At 49.3% G+C, this 25,905-nt stretch overlaps 2 protein-coding genes across 2 annotated transcripts in view; both read right to left on the bottom strand.

The window, feature by feature from the left end:
* The window catches only part of LOC308574125 (uncharacterized protein), a 47,632-nt gene that overhangs the window by 5,332 nt on the left and 16,395 nt on the right, over positions 1–25,905 (bottom strand). The window contains exons 6-27 of the mRNA XM_081171595.1: positions 25,023–25,193; positions 24,192–24,299; positions 23,103–23,249; positions 21,658–22,068; positions 20,546–20,783; positions 18,693–18,910; positions 16,974–17,162; positions 15,257–15,441; positions 12,269–12,461; positions 11,517–11,671; positions 10,327–10,433; positions 9,511–9,635; positions 8,276–8,620; positions 7,604–7,749; positions 6,333–6,411; positions 5,551–5,769; positions 4,429–4,572; positions 3,041–3,207; positions 2,442–2,554; positions 1,526–1,644; positions 1,183–1,343; positions 723–835 (exon numbers count right to left, since the gene is read on the bottom strand). Coding sequence (XP_081027721.1) covers positions 723–835; positions 1,183–1,343; positions 1,526–1,644; positions 2,442–2,554; positions 3,041–3,207; positions 4,429–4,572; positions 5,551–5,769; positions 6,333–6,411; positions 7,604–7,749; positions 8,276–8,620; positions 9,511–9,635; positions 10,327–10,433; positions 11,517–11,671; positions 12,269–12,461; positions 15,257–15,441; positions 16,974–17,162; positions 18,693–18,910; positions 20,546–20,783; positions 21,658–22,068; positions 23,103–23,249; positions 24,192–24,299; positions 25,023–25,193 — 3,853 coding nt within the window. The remainder of the gene's footprint in view (positions 1–722; positions 836–1,182; positions 1,344–1,525; positions 1,645–2,441; positions 2,555–3,040; positions 3,208–4,428; positions 4,573–5,550; positions 5,770–6,332; positions 6,412–7,603; positions 7,750–8,275; positions 8,621–9,510; positions 9,636–10,326; positions 10,434–11,516; positions 11,672–12,268; positions 12,462–15,256; positions 15,442–16,973; positions 17,163–18,692; positions 18,911–20,545; positions 20,784–21,657; positions 22,069–23,102; positions 23,250–24,191; positions 24,300–25,022; positions 25,194–25,905) is intronic.
* Positions 1–25,905, bottom strand: part of SLC18A1 (solute carrier family 18 member A1) — a 90,034-nt gene that overhangs the window by 50,735 nt on the left and 13,394 nt on the right. The window lies entirely within an intron of this gene.

The raw sequence follows: 25,905 nt of genomic DNA, 5'->3' as shown, positions 1-25,905 counted from the left end.
GGGTCACAAGAGCTCCCTCCAAAAGGAATTTTGCAAATGCTCTCAACTAGGATGCCAGCACTCCAGGGCATATAAATTCAATTCATCATCAGAGGTATTGCCACATCTCATATTTCCTGATTCAAAATGCAATGCTTTCCTCGAATATGAGATGAACACCATTACCCTCCCAACCGATTCTTCCATGGCTCAGATTCTCATCTGAGCTAGGGCAGTGTTCACTTTCTTCCCTCCTTCCCCTAAGCCCCTAAGCCACAGTCCTATGTTCCTTCCAGCCCCATTGTTCATTGGTTGCTACACTGATGGTGGCAGCAGGCAGAAGGGAGGGAGAAAGACAGACAGACAGACAGACAGACAGACAGACAGACAGACAGAAGGGATGCAGGGTGGCTATACAGCACACCAGGTACAAGAAGGAATGGAAAATGCAGTTTTCCCAGCCACTGATGTCAGGAAGCTCTGATGGATAAGGGAGGAGGCCCAAGGGAGTTGGGTTGGGATTGGATCCCATCGCATGTGCCCAGTCAGGGGGTGCAATGCCAACTGGGTCATTTTGGATTAAGCTGAGCTATTTTCTATTACAAAATAATGACATTGTTGAGGGGATATCTGAGCTGATCTACTTCAAGCTTGGTGGGGAATGACCTTCCCCAGCACCCTTCGCCCACAGGGCACTCATATCAAGGGGGAAAGGGCCCTGGAGGAGCCACCCGGGTGCTCACTGTGCCATCTGCTCGTTGAGGGGCTCCTGTGTTGTCCACCGGAAGACAGATTCCTCCTTCAGGTCATTCAAGCCCGTCCAGAAGGAGCCTCCAAAGTTTGAGCGGACCCAGTCCTGGAACAAACATGGCAACCGCAACCTCAGGGTGGGTGGAAAGAAGGCAACCATCCCATGATGCCTCAGTTGGCCTTTCACCTGCCTCCCTGCACGGAGAGGGGTGGGGGAGTTGGGCACGTACAGGGTGGCACAGGGTTCTCCAGAAAGGTCAATATCAAGGAAGGAGAGGGCTCCGGCTTCCCTAGGGCAAGCACCACTTGGCCCCTGGTTGCAGGCTGAGGGGAGGACCAGTGAGGGAGCCGTCTTCTGAACACTGCAGCCCAACTCCATGGGCAGCATGCCATCAGAGGTCATCATGAGGGGCCCTGTGCTTCTGGAGGGATGCTAGTATGGAAAAGCCATACCTTCTCTTGCGGAGAGGCCAGGTGCAGCAGTTCTGTATTCTTGAATCTCCGGCAGGCACGCAGGGCCTCTTGCCACCCGCTGGCCAAGGAGGGGTCCCAGAAGTAGCAGCTGCCATTCCAGTGTCTCCACCCAGGCTCTGTCGGACAGGAACTCCGGGGTGCTGAGGAAGAGGCAGGGGGTATTATCCAGAATGAGGCCCAAGCCGCTTCCCCTGATCATGACCACAGTCCATCATTCCCAAAGTCCATTCAGTGGAGCAGAGGCTCTCTGGCCAAGAGAGCCAGGTGAGAGCATTGGGACCTGATGACATTGTCCCCTTCCAAAGTCCTGCCAAGCACTTACCCAACGGCCCCTCGCACACCCACGGCTTGAGCTCGGAGCAGGAGGATGCAGCCACCTGCCCCTCTCCCTGCGGCCCAATCTCCAGGCAGCCCCCGGTAGCAAGCTGTGTGTCCGCCAACCTAGCGAGGGAAGCAAAAATGGGTCACACGTGGCTGGGACCACCAACTTCTCGACAAGGAATGGCAGGTGCCAAGGAAGCCAAAGTCACATGCCAGACAGAGAAGGAAGGACAATGGGGACCTGGATTGAGGTGCTAAGCCTTGCAAGCTGGGGGTGCAGTTCTGACAGTGTGGTGGCAGGAGATGCAGGGAGATGATCACTGTCCCTCCCCAGTCTCCCTAGACAAAGACGCTCCTTCAGAAGCTGCATAAGGGTTGGACTAGATGTCCCTTGGGGTCCCTTCCAACTCTACGATTCTGTGATTCAGGTTTGCTGGATAAGCTGGTTGCCAGAGGGCCAATATATCAATGGAGCCCCTCTGTCAGTGATGAAGCACCTGCTCTGCCTGTAGAACAGGGCCAGCCCCTCCATGGGACAGACTGAGGTAGCTGCCTCAGGTGACAGAATCCAAGGGGCCCCTCCATGGGTGTGAATCCCACCACCACCACTGTCTCCACTGAATTGAAGAGAAGCAGCTGCAGCTTCCAGGGTGATCTTGCAAGAACAGCACGTGATCTCACGGGATGCTCGCAAGACCTTGACAGAACCCAGAAGCCATAGCCACACACCCCAGTAATTGGGAACAGCATGGGTAGCACCTTCATGCTTTGCCTCAGGCAGTGAAACAGGACAGGCCACGCCGGCTGGAGGTCCTGGGCTCAATCCTTGGCCCAGCACAGAGGGAGTCTTTCCTGTCAATGCTGGTCTGGTTGCCCATGTCTGCTTGAAGGAAGCCACCTGCCCCCAAAACACTCACCAGGGAGAAGAGAGGTTGGCTGCTTGGCCCTCTGCCCATGTCCAAGTCCTGTCTCTATCAACATCATTCAGCCCCGTCCAGCTGTTCTTCTGCACCATGGCTGCTATCCAGGCCTGGAGGGGAAGAACATTCAGCTATCTGGCAGCAGCAATGTGCTTCATAGCTTCATATATTGAAACAAAATGTTTGTAGGTATAAACACCTATAAAGAGTTAGAACAGCCTCCCAAAAGTGGGAAATGTTCTCCCACCCAGTGATCTGAGGGTTGGTTGCCAGCAACATTGTCCTTCAGCCGTCAAATGCCTGGCAAACAGGAATGCTTGGAAATTTCCTCCTAAAAGTCAGTAGTGAGGAGGGCACTCCACAAAATGGGAGCCACCACTGAAAAGGCCCTGTAGTAACATCCCTGAATAGGCTTCACCTACTGATTTTGCAGAGTCCAAGATGGTTGGCAATGGGGAAGGTGCATGGGCCCAAGTCATTTAGGGCTTCATATACTGGCCTTGAACTGGGCCACGCAAGCTTACTGGCAGCTACCCCACAGTGAAGCATGGAGCGCCAGCCATGCCACCTGGGAGCATGGCTAGCTCCCAACCTGCCTTTTCCTTGGCACTGCTGAGGGTCAGGAGGCCCACGTCTTTTCCATATGTCTGGCAGGTGGCTTTTGCCCCCTGCCAGTTCTTGCTGCTGTGCTCCTCCACGTAATAGCAGTGACCATCCCAGAACCACCAGCCAGGAGCATGTGGACATCTCGAGCTCACCAAACCTGGAAAACAACCACAGGCAGGGCAGTAGTAGCTTCGCAACGTGACCCTGACTCTAACCTGCCAGCCTGCCTGTTCTCTGTGAAGTTGTAGCGCTGCTGCCTCTTGACGATGTTGTTATTTCCAATGATGTATTGTTTTGTTTTTCTATGTTGACTTTCCCTTTTATCACAAAGCCACTTGGCTTATTTTATTAACAGAAAAGATGAGCATAAATGATTAAGCTAAAGAAATGCGTCCAACAGTGGGAGTTCATGGAGCAAAAGAAGGCCTGCCTTGTACTTATTTATTTCATTAAAAAAAGATACACTGCTTTTTTTTAAAAAAAAGCCACACACTTCAAAGTGGCTTACCCAAAAATAAAACAGTAACATCAAGAAAATTAACAATAATACTTTTAAACATACGGAAGTTAAAGTACTAAAACAGACAGAAATTCACATCCACTTTCCAAACACCTGGCTAGGGTTGCCTAAACAAGGATGTTTTTAAGCAGGTGCTGAAAAGAGTACAGTGAAGGCGCCTGCTTGATCTCAATAGGCAGTGAGTTCCAAAGTGTAGGTGCTTGGTGGAGTATGCGGAGATGGCTAAACTTCGATGGGAGGAGTAAGGAACCAGGAAGAAAGAAATTTAACTAAGACTGGGGAAAATTTACTGAGTATTTTTTTAAAAAATTGTGAACAACTTAAAACATTAGCAAGGTTAATGTAAAATGAGCAGTAAAGATAACTCAAGGAAATTATTAGAGAAAATAAATAATAAGGTATTGGTTTGGATATGCAGCAGTAAAGATAAAATGAAAGAAACCACAGATGAGAGGGGGAGGGGAGGTCAATTTGATGTTATTTTTGGTTTTGCTATAGAATTTGTATGTTTTGTTGTCAAATTGTACACACCCCCACACCGCTATAACAAAGTGTATCTGTGGCACCTGTAGCAATGCCAGTTATGCCAAGTCGGTCATGACTGGACCTAATGGTCAGGGGTCCCTTTACCTTTTAAGCAGTTGATAGGCACATGTAATCACACAATCTCGTAGGTAAACTGGTCCCAAGTTGCCATGGGCTTTATATGCAAATGGCAACACCTTGAACTCGGTGCAGGAGCAAATCAGCAACCAGGGCAGATCTCTGAGCGCAGGTGTCATATGCCAACAAGGCCTCACTCAGTCATGCTGCAGCATTTTTATGTCACTCATATTCCACCTCGCCCCCCAAACTTACCATGAAGGCACGAGGGGGTGAAGTGACGGACGCAGCGCAGGTGACGCCCATCGCATTGGCCCGTCAGGGGGTTGTAGGTCGATGTGCTCAAACACGGAGAGCAGCGCCGCCGGCACCCATCCCCACAGAAGCTGGGGGAGCAGGCTGCAAGGACAGAGAGTTGTCGGTTAAGGCAGTGAGCTACCTGGAGACACCAGCCCCTCTGACTGGCCTCATGATACTCTGGATGTCTGCTGGAGGCCCTGCAGAAGTCACTGGAGGTGTCAGGGGTCAGATCCTGCAGCCTTGAAGCTCAGCCTTTGAACCTGGCGGCACAGGCACACACCAACACACAGGAGGAATGGCCAGCCTCAACAAGGAAGCCTCTCTCAGCAGTGGACTAGGGAGGAAAGTCTCAGTACTGGCCAGGTGGGGCTAGGGCTGCCTTCATGCCTTGTGTGATGTGTTTGGCCACCAGGTCTTTGGTCCTCTCCAGCAAATCTTAAGCTTTTATTGACACCAGAGTGGGATCTCTCTTTCAAGTCAGCCTCTGAAGACCATCAGAGAAGGGCTGCTTCTCTCTCCCCTCCCTGCCCCTTTTCCCTTGTGTGTGTCTGTCGTGATTTTTAGATTGTAAGCCTACAGGGACTGCCTTGTTTTAACTGGAAGCCTCTTGGGCTGAAATAAATAAGCAATAAATAATGAAATTGCCTCCCAGCCCTCATTGGGGACTCCCCGGAAGCATCTGACTGGTCACTCTTGGAAACAGGGCACAGGCAGAGTGGGAGACGTCTCCTGTCTTCTCATGCAGCTGAACCTTCAAACATTCCTCAGCCCAGGTAGGATGGGTCAAAGGGCAGTAAGCCAGGCATGAATTTATCCTGGGAGAGGCTCCTGAAATCCATTGACAAAGGGGCTTCTAATCCACACGAGCTCAGACTGCCATACACTGGGTTGGCCTTTAACCTGCCACCACAAGACACATTTAAAGCACCTTGCTGGGCTGTGCAGTGTTCAGGGGCATCCCTGAAATGGAGGGAGGAAGGTGTTCCAGCCCCCAATCTACCATCCCACTACTATTCCCCCTTCCCAACCTCCTCCCTGTCCTCCTGCATCTCAAGTACAGCAGAAGCAGCCACTCACCTGCCTTCACGTAGAGGATGGCGTCCGAGCCAGGGCTGTCCACCAACACCGTCCCTGCCACCAGGTAATAGGCCCCGCTAAGTCTCAGCAGCCCCGTGCAGCCCTCCTTCCGCAGGTAGCAGGCGTCCTTGGCTTCCTGCAGCGACGCTCGCCTCTGCTGGGGGGCCGAGCCCTGCTGAGGAAGAAGCAGCTTCTCCCTGAAAGATGGCAGGTCCACATCTGTGTGGGGATGCCATGAAGCGGGAGAAATAAAGTGAAAGCTCTTCCTGGCAATGTACAGAACAAGGCGACTTAAGGCACATTTCCTCCACCCGAAAACTGGGAGCTAGAACCCCCCAGCACCCTTAACAACGTGCAGATCCCAGGGTACATTGGATAATGTGCATTAAATATAAGGTGTGTATGCTGCCTGGAACTCAGCTCCCGGGGGCATCCCCTGAAGTGTGACAAAGGGCAAAAGACCCCTAACATTCCCCACCTCTCCGCTATAAGGATACGTTGGCATTAAGCCCCTCAGTGCATCAAAGACAGATTGAGTGGGGATTTAGGTGCCAGGCAAAAATGTTCCTCCTTAACCAGGCCTTTGGCTGACTGACATCCAATGCCCTTTTAAAATGTGTTTGGGGAGCCAGTGGGATTACTGGGTTGTTCTTGTTTTTATTATGTATTTTGTGATTTTGTGATTTTATGTTGAGAACCGCCCTGAGACCTGCCGGTATAAGGCGGTATACAAATTTAATAAATTCTCATCATCATCTTTCCCCCCCAGAGAATACTCCCACCTTCAGGTCGCTGGCAAGCCCAACGGAAGCTGCCTGGCTCTGAGCCTCCTCTTTCGCCACCAGCAAAGCCAGCCCTGGCCTGAAAAAAGAAAGAAAGGGGAGAGATGGGGCAGCTCAGCCTGTGGGGCAGTCAGATGTTGCTGGGCTCCCATCATCACCCCCTTGATCCCTGGCCAGGTTGGTTGGGGCAAGACCAGGGGAGGTTCCGGGAGAGATCAGGCATGTCAGGTTCAAAGTACTTTGTCTGTCCCAGGATCAGTGCTTTTTTTCTGGCGGGACACAATGGTACACAAAGCCATCACCTTTTTGGAGGGGAGGAGGAGGGAGGGCTCTTGGACCCCTCAGAGCATCACGCCTCCTTTCCCAAGGAGGCAAGAGGCTGCAACAGGATTCTGGAGCCCTGCTGCCTCCTTCCCAAAGCCGGGCAGACCCCCTTAGAGCATTGTGCCTTCTTCCCTAAGCTGGGCAAATGCCTCCTGGGCTTGGGGAAAGAGATGCGAGCCCAGGTCCTGGCAAAATGTTGGACAGTGTTACTCCTGCGGTAAAAATAGGCATGCATAATGCAGCAAGTTATTTATAATGCATCTCTATATACCAAGATAGGGACGCGGGTGGCGCTGTGGGTTAAACCACAGAGCCTAGGACTTGCTGATCAGAAGGTCGGCGGTTCGAATTCCCACGACGGGGTGAGCTCCTGTCGCTCAGTCCCTGCTCCTGCCAACCTAGCAGTTTGAAAGCACGTCAAAGTGCAAGTAGATAAATAGGTACCACTCTGGCGGGAAGGTAAACGGCGTTTTTGTGCACTGCTCTGGTTCGCCAGAAGCGGCTTAGTCATGCTGGTCACATGACCCTGAAGCTGTACACCGGCTCCCTCGGCCAATAAAGCGAGATGAGCGCCACAACCCCAGAGTCGGCCACGACTGGACCTAACAGTCAGAGGTCCCTTTACCTTTACTATATACCAAGATCTCAATGAAGTTCCAGTAAATCATGTAATTGTTTTACATGTATTTGTTTTTCCTGGCCCTGAGGAAATTTTGCACCCTGGGCAATTACCCAGAGTACCGGCACCTTTTTCCTAGAAAGAAGGCACTACCCAGGACCCCTTCCCACAGCCCATCTCCAGGAGGTTGGCATTAGCACACCCATTCCATGGTTATTGGGGTCCCTCTCAACTCTAGTCAAGTCAAATTATGATGGTTCCAATGTGAGAAGTTCACCAGAACCTACCTCCTCCCCACCGCCAGCCTCCAGCAGGGACCCCATCTCACCTTGACCTTCTGCACGGTAGCACCCAGGTACCTCTGGCAAGCAGAGGCTGCTTCGTCCTGCCTGCTGTAGCGCTCCAAGGACACGCAGGCTCCATGCTCAAACACCCAGTCATCCAGGGGCAGGCACTTCAGAGAGGCATACGCCGCTAGGGAAAGGGGTTTGGCCATTACTAGCTGACCGCGGTGCCAGGGGGTTACTCGGCAACCACACACCCTTGTGCACCAAGTAACTGCAGGGTGCCCCCTGGCTCCTGGCACTCAGGAGCAGGGTTTTTAAGTCAGAAGGCATGATGCTTCCTGGCAAGCCGCTCTGAGCCCGGCCATGGCTGGGGAGGGCGGGGTATAAATAAAAAATATTATTATTATTCTGGAAGAGCTACAAGCTTGAAGGCAGCTGCAGTTCCATTTGCACTGGGGCAAGGGAGCAAACAGGTGGCAAGGGAGGTTGGGGGGGGGGAGCAGCAGAAGGTCTGAAGGGCTCCATGGTGCCAAACGAGGCCACCAGCTCTCCTTCCTCTCAGGGCTCCAGGGCTGGCGGTTGGAGCCAGTGCCACGACTGGTTTAACCCTGTTTCTCCAAATGTGACCTTTTTTTGCATGGGATTGAGGGTGGCTGCATTAGGGACGGCTCGGAGGAGAGCCCCATTAACCCACTGCTTTGAGATGCACATACCGGCTGCCTCCCTGTAGCGCAGGAATCCATCGCAGAGGCCCGTCAGCGGGTTGCAGCTCAGGCCTGGCTCACACCGGGGGCACATCGACTGGCAGTCCTGGCCAGAGAAGCCGGGCCGGCAGCTCGTCTTGACATGCACGGCAGCAGCCGAACTGGCGTCAGGGTCTTCCAGGGCCACAAGGCGTGTCCCCCTGGCAAGGCGGTGGCCCCCTGCAGAGCTGACCACAGCATCACACCCCGTGCCCAAGGCAGAGCACTGCCGCTTGGCAGCCTCCAGCGAAGGGAAGCTCAGGTCCAAGGAGGGCGCACCATAGAAGGACTTCTCAGGGAAGGTCATGTAGGAGCCTGAGGGGAGGGGAGAATCATAGAATTGTGGGGTTGGAAGGGACCACGAGGGCTCCTTACGGGGTCCTTGCCGCGGGATCACATTCATCCAGTGCTTTACCAACTGCACTGGCTCCCGGTGGAGTACAGGGTCAGGTTTAAGGTGCTGGTTTTGACCTTTAAAGCCCTATGCGGCCTAGGACCCACGTACCTACGGGACCGCCTCTCCTGGTATGCCCCACGGAGTACCTTAAGGTCCACAAATGACAACACTTTGGAGGTCCCGAGCCTCAAGGAGGTTAGATTGGTTTCAACTAGGGCCAAGGACTTTTCAGCACTGGCCCCGACATGGTAGAACGCTCTGTCACAAGAGACTAGGGCCCTGCGGGACTTGTCATCTTTCCGCAGGGCCTGCAAGACAGAGCTGTTCCACCTGGCCTTTGGTTTGGACTCAGTCCGACTCTTATGTTTCCCTCCCCTTATGGTCTTGATTTATCGGCTATTCTAAAATGAGGCTGCATTTTAAATTGCATTTTAACCTGTATTTTTTTTAAAAAATCCCTCTCTCTTTCCCCTATTACGTTTTTACTGTGATTTTATTGGTGTTAGCTGCCCTGAGCCTGGCTCTGGCTGGGGAGGGCAGGGTATAAATAAAAATTGTTGTTGTTGTTGTTGTTATTTAGTCAAACCCCCTGCAATTCAGGAATGCCCCATAAATACCAAAATGAAAACTCAGCCTGGATAGCTCAGCTGGTTAGAGTGTGGTGCTGCTAATGCCAAGGTTGCAGGTTCGATCTCTGTATGGGACAGCTGTGTTGCAGGGGGTTGGATTGGATGACCTTCGGGGTCCCTTCCAACTCTAGGATTCTATGAAATGAAAAATGTCTGCAGCCCAAAGCAGCTCTGCTTACCACTCTGGTGGGAGGCCTGGCATATCCAGCGGTGAGGCCTGTGGCACGGCTCAGCCTTCAGGAAGCCGGAGCTCAGGGCCAGCATGCAGGTTTCTATTTCCGAGGGACCCTGTGGGAGAACAAAGCTGGCCCCAAAGAGAATGAGAGAGGGTGAGGGAAGCCAGAGACGGCGCCTGGCAGGCCTGCTGACTTGTGCCCTTTTGAGGTGCTCACTTTTACATCTCGTCACCTTGGCTTGGCTTCAGACCCATGTTTCTCAGACAACCTTCTTGGAAATCAAAGCAAGTTGTTCAAGACTTGCAATTGCTAGATCCAGGCAAAAATAAGCCTGGTGAATGAAACAGCTCCTCTGAACGTTTCTCTATCAGACCTTCAGGACCTGAACAGCTCCTTAGGAGACCTCAAACTCCTTTGATAATTTTTTGGGGGGGTTGAGACTTTTCAACATACAATACAATAATAAAAAGTAATTAAATAAAAATAGAACTCCTTTGAAAGTTGCTTATGATAAACTAACTGTCTCCCAGCTGCAGCCTCTCCCCATACCTTCCCCCACATGCAATATGGTGACAATGATAGTGGCCAACCTTACTGGGTTCTTGTATGGATGGCAAGATGACTTGGCAGCGAGTGTGTTCAATCTCTGCACTATAGCTGCTTCTATTATTTATTGACTGATTATTCAGAAGTGGTTCTTATTAAGTTCCGTAAGATGCACTTCTAAGCAGGTGTGCACAGGATTGCCATCTTAATAGTCAAATAGCCCCAATCCACCCATCCCGCCCCACAGTCTCTTTCTCAGGGGTTCTTACTTACCGCCGCAAGGCTTTGTTGAAGGGTGCCCCATCGGCCCAATGCCACAAGCCTCTGCCACTGCGAAGCCCAGTCCAGACACTCACCTCCAGCTCTTTCTGCAGCCAGACCTGTGGAGGAACGCAGAAGGTCATTCTCCTTCGCCACTCAAAAACACACAGTGGGGATCTTGCCGGTCAGCGCACCCCAAAGGATGCAAACTGTGCAAAGCCACCAGAGACAGCAGGGTGGAGAGGCCTGAGTGCCAAGAAGATGCTGGGAGGAGCGCAAAGAGCCTAGACTGGGAAGCCCAGCGCCATTACCTATGTAGGGCCGGCCCTATCATGAGGCAGAGTGATCGGTGTTAGAAACTCAACTGATCTAGACCTAATTTACAGTCGCCGCAATGGCACCAGATTTCCCCCAGTGGGATTTATTGTTATTATTGTTATTATTATTATTCATTTCATTTATATACGACTTTATATTTTAAATGAAATCTCAAAGTGGTTGACAACACATTTAAACAGCCAATCAAACATGAGGAAATCCCGACCAAAGAATTGTCGCAAGAGAAACTGATGGATTACGCGGAACTGGTGAAATTGACACACAAACTACATGATAAGGATAACTGTGACTTTAAAGAAGAATGGGAATCTTTTACAAAGTACTTAAAGAAACAACAAAATGAACTGGACTCCTTGGCAGGTTTTGAATAAACATACACATTTTTTTAATTGGTAACATATTGATAGATTAATTAAGGATCTTTAACATTTTACAATATGAAGAGAATAGCATATGCTGAGAAACCAGAGAGAGGAGCTGAGGGAAGTCTGGGGGGGGAGGGTTTTCTTTTTCTTTTTAGGGGAGGGGGAGGGGGAAATGGGGGGAAATGAGGATGATGTATTTTTGATAAATTGTTATTGAAATTGAAATTCCTAATATTTTTTTTTTTTAAAAAATAAAAATAAACATCCAATCAAACAATCCAGAATGAAATGAATTCTAGCAAATGTTATCGTGCTTATTATTAACATAAAAATGAGATTACAAATTTATTTTATATCCTGTGTAAATACTTTTAGCTGGCCAGCCCTTGCTGGGTGGGGGCCCCATTTGTTTTTTCTTCCCTGGGGCCCAAATGACTCTTGGCAGCCCTGGCTGCCATTTCAGATACTCCCTGTGCTCAGACCAGAGCAACTGCTCACCAGATCTTGTGGGCTGCTCAGCGTGGCCAGGCTCCCACCGTGGAACCTCTGGCAGAACTTCAGGGCCTGGCTCCACTCAAGGGCCGCATCCAAGACAAGGAAGAGGCATTTGTCCTTCCTGGATCTCCAGGCCCTGGACTGGGGGCAGTACACATCTGCAGGAGGAAATGGCAAAGAGCATGATGTGCACACCGTTGGAGAAAAACAAATACATTTCCTTCTCACTGAATTTCTACATGTGTTACTTTAAACCATACAAGGCACTGTTTGTCTAAGAATCTAGTCAGCACTTGCTTGTAGCCTCTGTTTACTCTGCCCCTTAACCCTGAGCTATTTTGTTTTTATTCTGTCCTGACAAAATGTCTTTCTCTCTCTCATCTCTGCCCAACCTATAAATAGTTCTTGCATGAATAAAGCCTTTGAACTCCAGAAACTGTAAGTGATTACGCCAATCTAATTCACACAACCTGCAAAGTCTGCTAAGAAACACATCAGGCTTCCTTTTGCACACACACCAGCTGGGCTCATCACAGCTCATCCCTCCCCACAGCAAAATGAAGCAGTCCAAACTGTTGGCTGTGTGAGATGGGCCCCAACGAAGCACCAGGTGTTGTATCAGTCATTCTGCCTCACCCAAGTCTCCTCCCATGCAGGGTTGTGGTGAAGATAAAATGTGAAAGGGGAGGGAGGAGTCTCCTGCCCTGAGCTCCTTGGAGGAAGGGAGGGGCAAGTATACTTTTTAAAGAACACACCCCGATCCAGCACAAAGTACAATGCCTGTGGGGTGCACTTCCCCAGGTAGAGCTTGGTGTGAATGACTCCTTGAAACACGCAGAACCCCAAGTGCAGATTCTGCAGCCGCTGGTCCGGTAAGAGGCGAAAGGAGCTCTTGGTGTCCGTGGAACAGTCTGAACTGCTCAACAAGGAGACCCCGCCTGGTGCCACCTGCACAGAGAACAGGGGAGAAGCCTGCATGAATCACAGAATCAGAGAGTTGGAAGGGACCCATTGGATCATCTAGTCCAACTCCCTGCAATGCAGGAATATGAACCTGTACGGGGATCAAACCCATAATCTTGGCATTATTAGCATCACACTTTTAACAACTGAGCTAACCGGACAGGAAGGAACACAATGGACAGAATAACTGTCACACACAGAAGGAATAAGGATATAGTTTGAGTGCTTCACCTACAGATTTGTTAATCATTTAATGTGTCAAGACGAACGGATGCCGTTAATATTGCAGTTGTTGTATAAGGGAGTGTTATTTTGAATGGAATGGAATTGAGATCAATAAGATTTTGGAACGCAGAAACAAAGTAAATCATCAAACCATCAATTCTAGCACATGGGAGGCCTCCTAAATTACCGTATTTTTCGCTCTATAAGACGCACCAGACCACAAGGCACACCTAGTTTTTGGAGGAGGAAAACAAGAAAAAAAATATTCTGAATCTCAGAAGCCAGAACAGCAAGAGGGATTGCTGTGCAGCGAAAGCAGCGATCCCTCGTGCTGTTCTGGCTTCTGGGATAGCTGTGCAGCCTGCATTCGCTCCATAAGACGCACACAAATTTCCCCTTACTTTTTAGGAGGGAAAAAGTGAGTCTTATAGAGCAAAAAATATGGTATATAATTTGGCATCTGAATGACTGGGGTTCATAATTGTATTATAACTTGGCATTGTTATAATGAGGCTACCATTGGATTATTGTAACTGAAAACTAATTATTGAAGGGGGAAAACCCACAAACAACTGAGCTCATCGGCAAGCTGGCACAAGAACTCACACAGAGATACCCCACAGGAATTAGAACTCCTTTCTTTGTAATAATAATTTAGTAATAATTTTATTATTTTTACACCGCCCATCAGATTGGGTTGCTACTCTGGGCAACTTCCAACAGAATATAAAAACACAGCAAAACAATCAAACATTTAGAAAATGCCTTGAGATGTCACCCCGAAACTACAGACTTAAATCTATTTAACTCTCATGACTCCTAAGCAAGTAGTTTTTCTGTGAAAGGGACAAGGAACACCTAAAAGAATATAGCAGCACTCACACAAAAATGCAATTTCTAGAGCTGGGAAATGCAGGGCAGTGGATGCTGTTCCAAGCCGGTTTCAAACCGGCAGTGATGGTGGCTGCATGTGTGCCATATCCCTGACGCTCATCTCCTTCCTTTAAATAATCTTGGGAACTGTAGCTCAGCCCTCACAAAGCTACAATTCCCAGCACCCTTTGGGAATGGGGGTGTTTTAAATGAAGTATGGTGGGTATACAGCTGGTGTGAGGGGAAGAGAGACTGCCTTTGCCACTGAGGCTACCTGCCACCAAGTCAAATGGTTGGTCAGCGAGTCTGCACTCAATGGGCTGTTGCATTTTTAAAACATTGTGTTGCATTTAAACAACAACAACAACAACACTGACCTTTTATGTATATCTGTGCAGTGAGTCTTCACCTTTCCAAAAATAACATTCTGGGCTGATTAATATTCTACAGCCTTTTAAATGTGTTTTAAAGGCTGTTTTTGTTTTGTTTTGTTTCTGTTCAATTTATTTCTGCTTTTATCCTGTTCTTTAATCTTTGGAACTGCACTGAGATCTTCGGATGAAGCAGGGTATATCAATGTAATTAATTAATTGGTGGTTTTTTGAAATGCATGAGCAACACCCCAGGACTTAGCCAAGAGGCCCCCACTAGCATCAGGGTGAGGAATCTCCTGCTGCCCCGTCCGTCTCCTCAGGTTCATGCTGGAAAATAAGCAGAAGAGGCAGTGGGGTTTCCCCCCCCCCCAAAGGTACATAGAATCATAGAATGTGGAGCTGGAAGGGACCACAATGCTCATCAGTAGTGGTACCTTGGTTGTTGAACTTAATCCGTTCCGAAAGTCTGTTCAACTCCTGAAACCATTCGAAAACCAAGGCGTGGCTTCTGATTGGCTGCAGGAGCTTCCTTCCCCCAAGCGGAAGCTGCAGTTGACTTCCTTTAAAACGTTCGCAAACCAGAACATTTACTTCCGGGTTTGCAGCATTTGGGAGCCGATTTGTTCAACAAATAAGCCGTTTGAGAACCAAGGTACCACTGTATTCCAATGCTCTGTTTTGCAAGATTATTTGACCCTGAACTATCCCAGAGCAGGTTGTTTTGAAGCACTATCAAGCTACTCCCGGAGTCTTGCATTTCTTTCCCTAAAGCATTTGGGGTGTTGGCACCCCCTGCAAAGGACCCCGCCCCCTGCTTGTCTTCCTATTCATTTTTCTCAGGAGCGGAGGGGAAATAAATGTGTGTGTGTGAGAGAGAACCAATCAGCTGCTAAAAAGAAGCTTGTATAAATTTAAGCTGCTTTAAGGGGTGTGAATCGAAAGCAGTCTGGGTGACCCCTTATTGCCTACAACATATTGCTTTGTTGGAACAATTCAGTGATGTGAAAACAGAGACTCTTTGTGTGTTCTACTGTGACTTAAGAAAAAATTAGTAAGGACATAAATAAAAACTGGAAAAGGAGTTGCTGTGATCTAGCAACCACTTCAAATTAACCAATATCATAAATAAAAGCTTTTTCCCTGTAGATTTGAGAGACTGGAAAGAGACGACTGAGATTAAAAGCAGTCATAGAATGCAAATAAATAAATAAATAGGGTGGCCGATTCCTCCTGCCCCCCTCACTCCACCACTATCAAAGAGTTTATCCCCTGACGTCATTCAGGAGAGGGAGTGCCAGTTCCATTTACCTGAAGGCAGGAAGGAGGGTCTGCGATGTTGCGGAGTCGACCATTTGGCTGCAGCCCCCAGAAAGCACATTTGAGGCGCTGGTCCAGCGCAAGCTCAATATAGACCAGGGACTGCTCTGGATCGGTGCACAGGGCTGACTGTTTGCCTCTGAGCCGAAGGAACCCAAACCACACGAAGGCGGTGCCTGTGGTGAATCACAGAATCATAGAGTTGGAAGACCGAGGGTCATCTAGCTCAACCCCCTGCAATGTAGGAATCTCAATTCAAGCATCCAACCTCTGCTTAAAAACATTCAAGGAAGGAGAGTCTACCACCTTCAGATGAAGTCCATTCCACTGTTGAGCACTCCTTATGACAGAATGCTTAGTCGGGATCTCCTTTCTTGTAACTTGAAGCCATTGCTTTCAGCCCTACCCTCCGGAGTGGGGGGAAACAAAGCTTGCTCCACCTCCCATGTGACTGCCCTTGAGATATTTGAAGATAGCTTTCATATCTCCTCTCAGTCCGGATCCCATGTCTCACAGGAGCTAAAAGCTGCTTCCCACAACCCGAGATGAAGGTCACATGGTGACATCACACTGTCCCCTTAGTAGCCCAAGCTGCTGCCTGCCCTCACCCCCCCCCTTTGATCCTGGGCTTCATCCAGTGTTTTAAATTCGCCAGGCGCCAGGCACGTTTTGTGACTGGCACAGGTCCAGTTGCGACCATGTGGCAATCTCTGGATGCCAGGTTGGCAACTACCTCTCCATCTGGCCGGCCCTTCTTTCTTAAGCAGGTAGGTAAAGGTAAAGGTAAAGATACCCTGACAGTTAGGTCCAGTCGTGGACGACTCTGGGGTTGTGCGCTCATCTCGCTCTATAGGCCAAGGGAGCTGCCGTTTGTCCGCAGACAGTTTATCTGGGTCATGTGGACAGCATGACTAAGCCACTTCTGGCGAAACCAGAGCAGCGCACAGAAACGCCATTTACCTTCCTGCTGGACTGGTACCTATTTATCTACTTGAACTTTGATGTGCTTTCGAATTGCTAGGTGGGCAGAAGCTGGAACCGAACAACAGGAGCTCACCCTGTCGCAGGGATTCGAACCGCCAACCTTCTGATCGGCAAGCCCTAGGCTCGGTGGTTTAGACCACAGCGCCACCCGTGTCCCAAGCAGGTAGGTAGAAGAGCTTATTTATTGCATTTATAGCCCACCGTTTCCTCCAAGGACTCCATGGTTCACTCCCTCCTCAGTCATTGCCTACAACAACCCTGTGAGGTAGGTTAAGAGGCTGCGACTGACTCCAAGGCTACTCAATGAGCTTCATGGCTGGCTGGCTGGGAATCTGAAGCCTGTTCTCCCAAGGTCCTGTTTTGACACTCTAACCACCACAGCACACTGGCTTCCTAGATTTACTTCTGCTATAGAGCAGCTCTTTTAATTAAGTTGGTCGACAAGTATGGGGAAAGCTAAATGTCACTGAAAGGTTCTAAAATATTTCCCTAGGTGCTTGAATTTGTTTTATTCTGAATTGTTTGATGGGATGTTTTAATGTGTTGTCAACCGCTTTGAGATTTTTCCTTTAAAATATAAAGCGGTATAGAAATGATAACAACAAAAACAAATATTCATTGGGGGGGAGTTGGTGCCTAGACATTCCATTGCGGCGACTGTAACTTAGGTTTAAGGTGCCATTTGGCGATTAGCTTATATATCTGGCTGCACCAGCCCACTTACCTGGGTCTTGGCTCGCAGTGCTGATTTGCACAGAGGAAGGCTTCTTTGCTACCAGTGTGCTCCAGCTCACCACGTTCCCAGGGAACTTCCACCGAGTCCTTGAGGCTGCCATCTGCTTTATGGAAACCTCGGGCAAGGCTCGGTCCCACAGGTTGACTTCACTCAGATCACCCACAAAGCGGCTGGTCCCTACAATGCAGCCCCAACATGCAGGGATGTGGTAAGAGCCCCTTAGAATCACAGAATCATAGAATCATGGAATCATAGAATCATAGAGTTGGAAGAGACCACAAGGGCCATCGAGTCCAACCCCCTGCCAAGCAGGAAACACCATCAGAGCACTCCTGACATATGGTTGTCAAGCCTCTGCTTAAAGACCTCCAAAGAAGGAGACTCCACCACACTCCTTGGCAGCAAATTCCACTGTCAAACAGCTCTTACTGTCAGGAAGTTCTTCCTAATGTTTAGGTGGAATCTTCTTTCTTGTAGTTTGGATCCATTGCTCCATGTCCGCTTCTCTGGAGCAGCAGAAAACAACCTGTCTCCCTCCTCTATATGACATCCTTTTATATATTTGAACATGGCTATCATATCACCCCTTAACCTCCTCTTCTCCAGGCTAAACATGCCCAGCTCCCTTAGCCGTTCCTCATAAGGCATCGTTTCCAGGCCTTTGACCATTTTGGTTGCCCTCCTCTGGACACGTTCCAGTTTGTCAGTGTCCTTCTTGAACTGTGGTGCCCAGAACTGGACACAGTACTCCAGGTGCGGTCTGACCAGAGCAGAATACAGTGGCACTATTACTTCCCTTGATCTAGATGCTATACTCCTATTGATGCAGCCCAGAATTGCATTGGCTTTTTTAGCTGCCGCGTCACACTGTTGGCTCATGTCAAGTTTGTGGTCAACCAAGACTCCTAGATCCTTTTCACATGTACTGCTCTCAAGCCAGGTGTCACCCATCTTGTATTTGTGCCTCTCATTTTTTTTTTGCCCAAGTGCAATACTTTACATTTCTCCCTGTTGAAATTCATCTTGTTTGTTTTTGCCCAGTTCTCTAATCTGTCAAGGTCGTTTTGAAGTGTGATCCTGTCCTCTGGGGTGTTAGCCACCCCTCCCAGTTTGGTGCCATCTGCAAATTTGATCAGGATGCCCTTGAGTCCATCATCCAAGTCGTTGATAAAGATGATGAATAAGACCGGGCCCAAGACAGAACCCTATTGCCCAGAGATGAGGACCAGTGATGTGGGGGCATGGAGGTGAGAGATGGAGGGGCTACGGCTTTTCCCCAAGTCTTTGTTATGGGCCCAGCCTTTGAGGGGGGGATCTTTTGATCTACACTTCCCCAGTGGTGGCAGCGGCCTGCAGTTGGAAGATGCCATTCACCACTACCTTGACAACTTTGCCATCGGGCTGTGGGTTCAAGGTCAACCTGCTGCTGCTGCTGCCACCAGCTCCCGCAAGATGTGCCTGGTCAGCTATGCGCTGAAGTGGAGGCAGCCAGAGTTTGCCCTCTTCCTCCTCTCTCCCTCGGGGCTGGAGTTCCACATCAAGGGGTAAGCAGGAGGTCCCTCCACTGGCAATGAGGGTTTTAAATGATGCTCTCTTCCCAGATTTTGGTCTTGGATGTGGTTTTGAGGTTTTATGACATTTTATATGGGGTTTCTATACTACAGCCACAGGGCAAGCCTACAGCCTCTGAGCAAAGGAGGGACTTACCTCTGCTGCCCACTTCCAGCTGTCCAATTATCAGCTTCCCCCCAAGGGAGAGCCCCTTCCTCAGGAAGCTGCTACTCTCAGCGAAGTGGGGCTCCCAGAGAAATCCATCCACGAAGACCTTGAAGGACGGGTAGCCAGGAGCGCTGGAGACCGAGACGGCCACATGGTGCCAGGATCCATCCAGAAGGGAGCCCTGGGTGCCGCTGAACATCACTGACCTGCAAAGAGAAACCGGGAAGAAGTGATAGAATCATAGAAGCGGAATGGACAGCAAGGGTCAGCTAGTCCAACCCTCTGCAGTGCAGGAATATTTTGCCCATTATGGGGCTCAAACCCACAACCCTAAATTAAGAGTCTCATGCTCTAACAACTGAGCTATCTGGGTTCTCCTTTTAATAATAATAATAATAGTAGTAGTAGTAGTAGTAGTAATAACAATAACAACAATAATTATTATTTTTATTTATACCCCACCCTCCCCAGCCAAGGCCGGGCTCAGAGTGGCTTACAAGCAATAATAAAAACAAGTTGAATGATTACAACTTAAAAACAAAATTAAAATACAGCATTAAAATACTGAAACATTAAAATATTAAAATGTAGCCTCATCGCAGGAGGAGAAGGGAAAAAAAGAAAGAGAGGGAGGGAATCAAATTGGCTCCAAGCCAAAGGCCAGGCAGAACAACTCTGTCTTACAGGCCCTGCGGAAAGAGATCAGATCCTGCAGGGCCCTGGTCTCATGAGGCAGAGCGTTCCACCAGGCTGGAGCCAGAGTTGAAAAGGCCCTGGCTCTGGTTGAAGCCAATCTAACTTCCTTAGGGCCCGGGACCACTAGGGTGTTGCTATTTATGGACCTTGAGGCTCTCCGTGGGGCATACCGGGAGAGGCGGTCCCGTAGGTATGAGGGTCCTGGGCCGTGAAGGGCTTTAAAGGTCAAAAGCAGCACCTTAAATCTGACCCTGTACTCCACCGGGATCCAGTGCAGCTGGAAAAGCACTGGGTGAATATGCTCCCATGGCAGAGACCCCGTGAGGAGCCTCGCTGCAGCATTCTGCACCCGCTGGAGTTTCTGGGACAGCTTCAAGGGCAGCCCCGCATAGAGCGAATTACAGTAGTCAAGCCTGGAGATGACCGTCGCATGGATCACTGTGGATCACTTTTACCTTTCCATGCTCAGGCTGGGATGTGTGTAGATAAATCAGCAAATGCATTTCAAAGAATACATTTCATGCCAGCTTCCTGGCTTGTTCAGATCACATCATTTATAGTCATGAGGTCAAACATTATAATTTTGGAATTGCTGTAAATTGCTTGGTAGGTGGCTCGTTGATGAAACTCTCCTTAACTGAGGCCACATCCACGTCAAGCACATTTAAAGCATACGACTCCCTCCCACACCCAAAGAATACAGGGAACTGGGATAATAGAATCATAGAGCTGGAAGGGACCATGAGGGTCATCTAGTCCAGCCCCTTGCAGTGCAGAAATCTTTTTCCCAATGTGGGGCTCAAACCTACGACCTTGAGATTAAGGGTCGCATGCTCTGCCAGCTGAGCTATCCCCCTCACATAATGGACATTTGGAGTACAAAGAAACTTAGTGGCTTCCTGGCAACTGGGATGGTGAGAGGGCTGCGCCACCAGCTCGAAACATTTTGGTGCCCAAGTTAGAGCAGCAGCAAAGGACATAGAATCATAGAATTGTGGAGATATGTAATATATAGCATTATACACACACAGTATAGAAACCCCATATAAAATGTCATAAAACCTCAAACCCACATCCAAGACCAAAAGCTGGGAGGGAAGCATCATTTAAAACCATCATTGCCAGTGGAAGGACCTTCTACTTACCCCTTGATGTGGAACTCCAGCCCCGAGGGGGAGAGGAGGAAGAGGGCAAACTCTGGCTGCCTCCACTTTAGCGCATAGCTGACCAGGCACATCTTGCGGGAGCCAGCGGCAGCAGCAGCAGGTTGACTTCGAACCCACAGCCCGATGGCGAAGTTGTTGAGGTAGCGGCGTATGGCATCTTCCAGCTGCAGGCTGCTGCCACTGCTGGGGAAGTGTAGGTCAAAAGAAAGGCGATACTCTGGAAGGGAAGGCAAAGAGGTCAGCCTCTGAACTTACCCAACAATGTGAGCACCCTCCTTTGCAGATTCTCTGGAAAAGCACAAAAAGCCTTTGTAGCCTTTCCCTGCCCTCCTTCAGCTATTCTGGAAACAATCAGTGGTGGACTTGGAGGGAATTGAGAGGGTGGGCTGCAGGTCAGTCGCACTTTGAGACTGGCACAGGTCCAATTGCGACTGCGTCAAGATCTCTGGGCACCAGGTTGGTGATCTCCACCTGACTCTCCAGCTTTCTTATGCAAGCAAGTTAGCAGAAAGGCTTATTTATTTCATTTATCTCCCACCTTTTTCTCCAAGGAGTCCATAGTTCACTCCCCCTCCTCAGTCAATCCCTACAACGAGCCTGCAAGGTAGGCTAAGAGGCTGCGGCTGACTCCAAGGTCACCCAGTGAGCTTCATGACTGAGTGGGGAGTTGAACCCTGATCTCCCAAGTCCAAAACCTGACACTCTAACCACTACATCATGTTTGGTTGTACTGTCCCCCCCCCCCTTGTTGGGGGTGATGGTGTCTGTGCATGGGAAATGGTGTCTGTGCATGGTGTCTGTGCATGGAAAAAAAGAGAAAGAAAACGCTGGCAGTCTTGCAACATGCAAGGGAAGCACCTGGAGATCTGCAGGCAGTGCAACCTTTCCGACTATCATGCTCAGCTAGCAGATATATGTCAAGGAGACGTATATCTCTGTTGACATGAATTCCAAGGAAACCAGGTAGAAGGGGCTTGCTGCAGGGACCACCCATATCTCTTTACAGAAACATCAATGTTTGCCCACAAAAGCAAGGAGGAATCTTCTTTCATTGTTCCCCCCCCCAAAAAAAAAAATCCACCCCAACCTACCTAGAGACGCGTTGGCCACGGTTGCTCCCACTACCCTCAAGGAGCCGAGGTTTGCGAAGGGAATGTCTTGGGCGCCGGAGAGACGGAAATGCTCCTGGTGGTCCAAGAAGCTTGCAAGGCCATCAGGGTAAGTGAAGAGGCTCCATGTGCTGAACAGCCCAGGCGAAAAGGGCACCCCAGAAAAGTTCTTGCGCTCCAGGGAGCCGCCGAGATCTGTGGTGACACTGCCACGCACGTGGGTGGCATTGGATTCCAGGCTTAGACGGAAATGAGTGGCATCGGTGTGAAGGCCAGCCAAGGACAGGGTGCAGGAAGAATGACCAGGGAAAGAGAAGGTGACGTCAGCTGTGGCGTGCGGACCTATCCCGCCAGGGAGGGGAAAGTACACAGGCTCCGGCGGACCACAAAAATCTGGCAACAGAGATGAGAGCAAATTAGGCCCAGGGAAGGGAAGGCGGAGGAGCCTGCTGTTATTGGCGGAGCTCGACTCAAGGACTCCCAACACCCATTTCATTCAGAGCCTGTGAGAGGAAGCATCGGAGGGCTCCATCCCACAAGAAGCCCACCCACCTTTTGGATCAGCCCCCTAGCACTCAGCCACTGCCTCTCCCCCCACCCCCTGCCGAGGCAAAAGGGATTGGGAGGGGCAGCGACCTACAAAAATTCACATGTGGAATCTGAGGTTCCCAAACTTGTCCCCCAAATCCAGATTCTTTTATCTTTCAGAAGGATTTTATGCAGTTACGAAATGCCGATTCTGAAACCAAAATGAGCATGCCTTTTTTGAATTGCCTCTTGTAAACCACTCTGAGATCTTGATGAAGGGTGGCATATAATTTATATAAGGTTGGCATAATTTAAATAATTATAATTATAATTCAAGGGGATGAAAGCTACCCCCCTACATGAGGGCTTTCTTCCAAGATTTCCCATAAAAGCCTTTGGAGAGGGATTTTGTCTCAAACTGTCAGCTCAGTCCTTCACAGGTTTGTTGCCAGCCCTTTGCATAGTCTGTTCCTCTAGTCTTTCTACCTAATTTATCAGGAATTTGCTAATTAGGGGTTTGCAATTCCTTGGATCTCAGAGTGGCTGGAGCAGAGTACAATTAATAACATTGTTACTGTTACCGTTACCGTTATGTTTATCGTTATCGTTAATTGATATCATACTGTTACGGTTATGGTTATGGTTATGGTTACAGTTCTGGTTACCGTTACCGATAGCGATATCGCTATCGCTTTCCTTGAGATGATGTCCAGCATTTCAGATGAAAATCCAACAGTTTCACACCTGAGTGGTGCTTTTATACTGCAAATTGCTTTGTGATTTTAGCTCCCCTTTTCTCCACTCATGAGAAGAGAGGAGTTAAGAGGCAGCTCTCTCTCTCTGTCTGCTCCAGCCTGTCTGCGGCCCCTCTGTTGCCCTTGAGCATCTATGGCACTCACCATATCTGTGCTGGCAGACAAATCCTGTTATTTCGGTCGTAGGACGCTCATTGCACGGTCTGGTTTGCCACGTCCCATGTTGGGCCATATTGGTGGGCTGCAGACTCAGCACCACACACTGGTCCTTCACCTGTTCAGGGGCTTTTCCTAGAGAATAGAGCAGCCAGGGGTTGTAAGAGCCCATATGAGCGGCTTCTAGCTACAGCCTCCTACCTAGTCTCCAGGAAGTCCCAACACACTTCCTAATGCTACCTTCATTATCACTTCCTGCACTTCTTTCCCACCCCAAGTGGGAAATGGGCAAGAACTTTAGGCCCATTCCACACCCTTCCCCCAGCCTCAACACCCCATCCCACAGCCCATTTGTGTGGAGAAGGAACCCCAGCTGAGTCAATGTGGTATTGCAGACTAGGGCCTGGGAGAGACCAGGGTTCAAATCTTAATTTGGGCATTGTTGTTGTGGGGATTAAGGGGGTTAAGGGTGGAGGGAAAGAGCTCCTTGTAGAAAAATGTGGGATATGAATGCAATAAATAAATAAATAAATAAATAAATAGGGGCAATAAAATAATAAAGAGCCCCAGGTCTTATGGAGCAAGTCTTATGAGGAACAGTAGAGAGAGTTGGGTATGTTTAGCCTGAAAAAGAGGAAACTGATGGGACAGATGAGAGCCATCTTCAAATATCTTAAGGTCATCACATGGAAGATGGAACAAGCTTGCTTTCTGCTGCTCTGGAGCCTAAGACTCGAACCAATGGATTCAAGTTACAAGAAAGAGGATTCTGACTAAATGTTAGGAACAGCTTTAGGGCAGTACGAGCTGTTCAACTGAGGATTGGACCCCCTCAGAAGGTGGTGGCCTCTCCTTCCTTGGAGATTTTTAAGCAGAGGTTGGATGGCCATCTGTCATCATGCTTGAGTTGAGATTCCTGCATTACAGGGGGTTGAGTTGGGGTCCCTTCCAACTCTACAAATCTATGATTCTAGTTTTTATGCAGTTCTGGACGGCAACCAAGAGTTCTGACACAGAGAACCAGCTGTGATTCAGGACTCTTCTGTACAGGAGCGATCATGCTTGGACTCAACATACCCAGATGCCACCGGAAATAGGCTGGGGGAGCTGACGAGTCACTCCACCTCCATGAGGTGCCAAAGCGCAGCCCGATCCACATCTGCCAGCCGTCCTCAGGAAAGGCATCTGGGGAGGAAAAGGAGAAACCATCACAGATGTTTCTTGGTAAGGATTAGGTGGCCAGCTCCCCGCACCCTCTTTCAGTGCAAAACCATCACTACTACCTCCCAGTTTGAATGGGGACAATAAATGCCACCATCTCATAGAATCATAGAATTATAGGTCGGGAAGGGAAGGGACCCGAGGGTCATCTAGTCTGACCCCCTGCAATGCAGGCATACACAGTTGTCCCATACGGGGATCAAACCTGCAACCTTGGCATTATCAGCACCACACTGTACCAACTGAAGAGGAGGAGGAAGAGAGTTATTCTGAGGGCGGCATTTGGGTACAGGTGCTCTTTTAAGTTTTGAAAATCTCCACTGTTAGTTTCATTTTTTGCTGCTTTTGACTGTAAGCATCTTTAAAGGGACATTTGCCCAGAAAAGCAGCCCCCAAAATATTTAAAATATAAAGAGATAAATGGCAACAGCCATCCCCTAAGGGCACTTAAAAAACTAATAAGAAGCACATATCTCAATTGGTAGAGCATGAGATTCTTTATCTCTGGTTCATAGGTTCGAGCCCCGTGTTGGGCAAAAGGATTCCTGCATTGCGGGGGCTGGACTACTAGATAGATGGTCCTTGTGGTCCCTTCCAACTATGATTCTATTATTCTAAGAGGAGCCCAGCTAGATCAGCCCCAAATGCTACTGTCTTGGCTACTGGTTTGCTGCTTCCATCCCTCACCTGACAGGAAGGTGTTCTGCTCCTCATCTCCAACAATTGCGAGGCCCTCCCCAGATTCCTGGCAAAAAGACTGGGCCTCTCTCCATGACCTCAGTTCCCGGAAGGATGGGAAATGGAAGGCATAGCAGTGGGAGCGGAAGGGCACTTTCCTCACAGAGCCAGGGAGGGCATCTAAACAGGAAAGGCACAAGGGGAGAGAGAGAGGTACAAGAAGGTGCAGCTATGAAGTTGGTGGGCAGGTCCACATTTTAGATTAATGTAAATGGTGAACTCCTCACACTGCCTTTATTTCCCCTTCATCCACCCAGCATTCCCCTCCACACTTTCTCCTCCTGAAATCCAGAGATCCCCTTTGCACTTCCCCCAGCAGGGCTTTCGACAAAATCCCCCATGATATTATTGTGAAGAAGCAGGTAAAATGTGAGCTGGACGAGGAAACTGTTAGATGGATTTGTAGCTGGTTGCCTGGCTGAACCCAAAGTGTGCTCGTTAATGGTTCCTCGTCATCCTGGGGGGAAAGGGGGGCTGCCGCAGGGCTCTGTCCTGGGTCCGCTGTAGTTTAACATCTTGGATGAAGGAATTGAGGGGATGCTCATCAAATTTGCAGATGACCCCAAAGTGAAAGGGGTAGCTATTGCCACAGAAGACAGAATCGGGTTTCAAGATGACCTTAACGGATTGGAGAACTGAGCCCAAACTAGCAAAATTTCAACAGGGACAACTGTAAGGTTCTGCACCTTGGTAGGAAAAACCATCTGCACAAATATAAGATGGGGGACACCTGGCTTACTAGTAGCACATGTGAAAAGGGTCTAGGGGTCTTAGTGGACAACAAGCATAACATGAGTCAACAGTGTGATGCACAGAGGAGAGGCCTGTCAAT

The sequence above is a fragment of the Podarcis bocagei genome, assembly GCF_964188305.1.
Source record: "Podarcis bocagei genome assembly, chromosome: 15".
NCBI lineage: Eukaryota > Metazoa > Chordata > Lepidosauria > Squamata > Lacertidae > Podarcis > Podarcis bocagei.
Note: the sequence above shows the minus strand (reverse complement) of the source record. Positions and strands in the feature narration are given on the sequence as shown.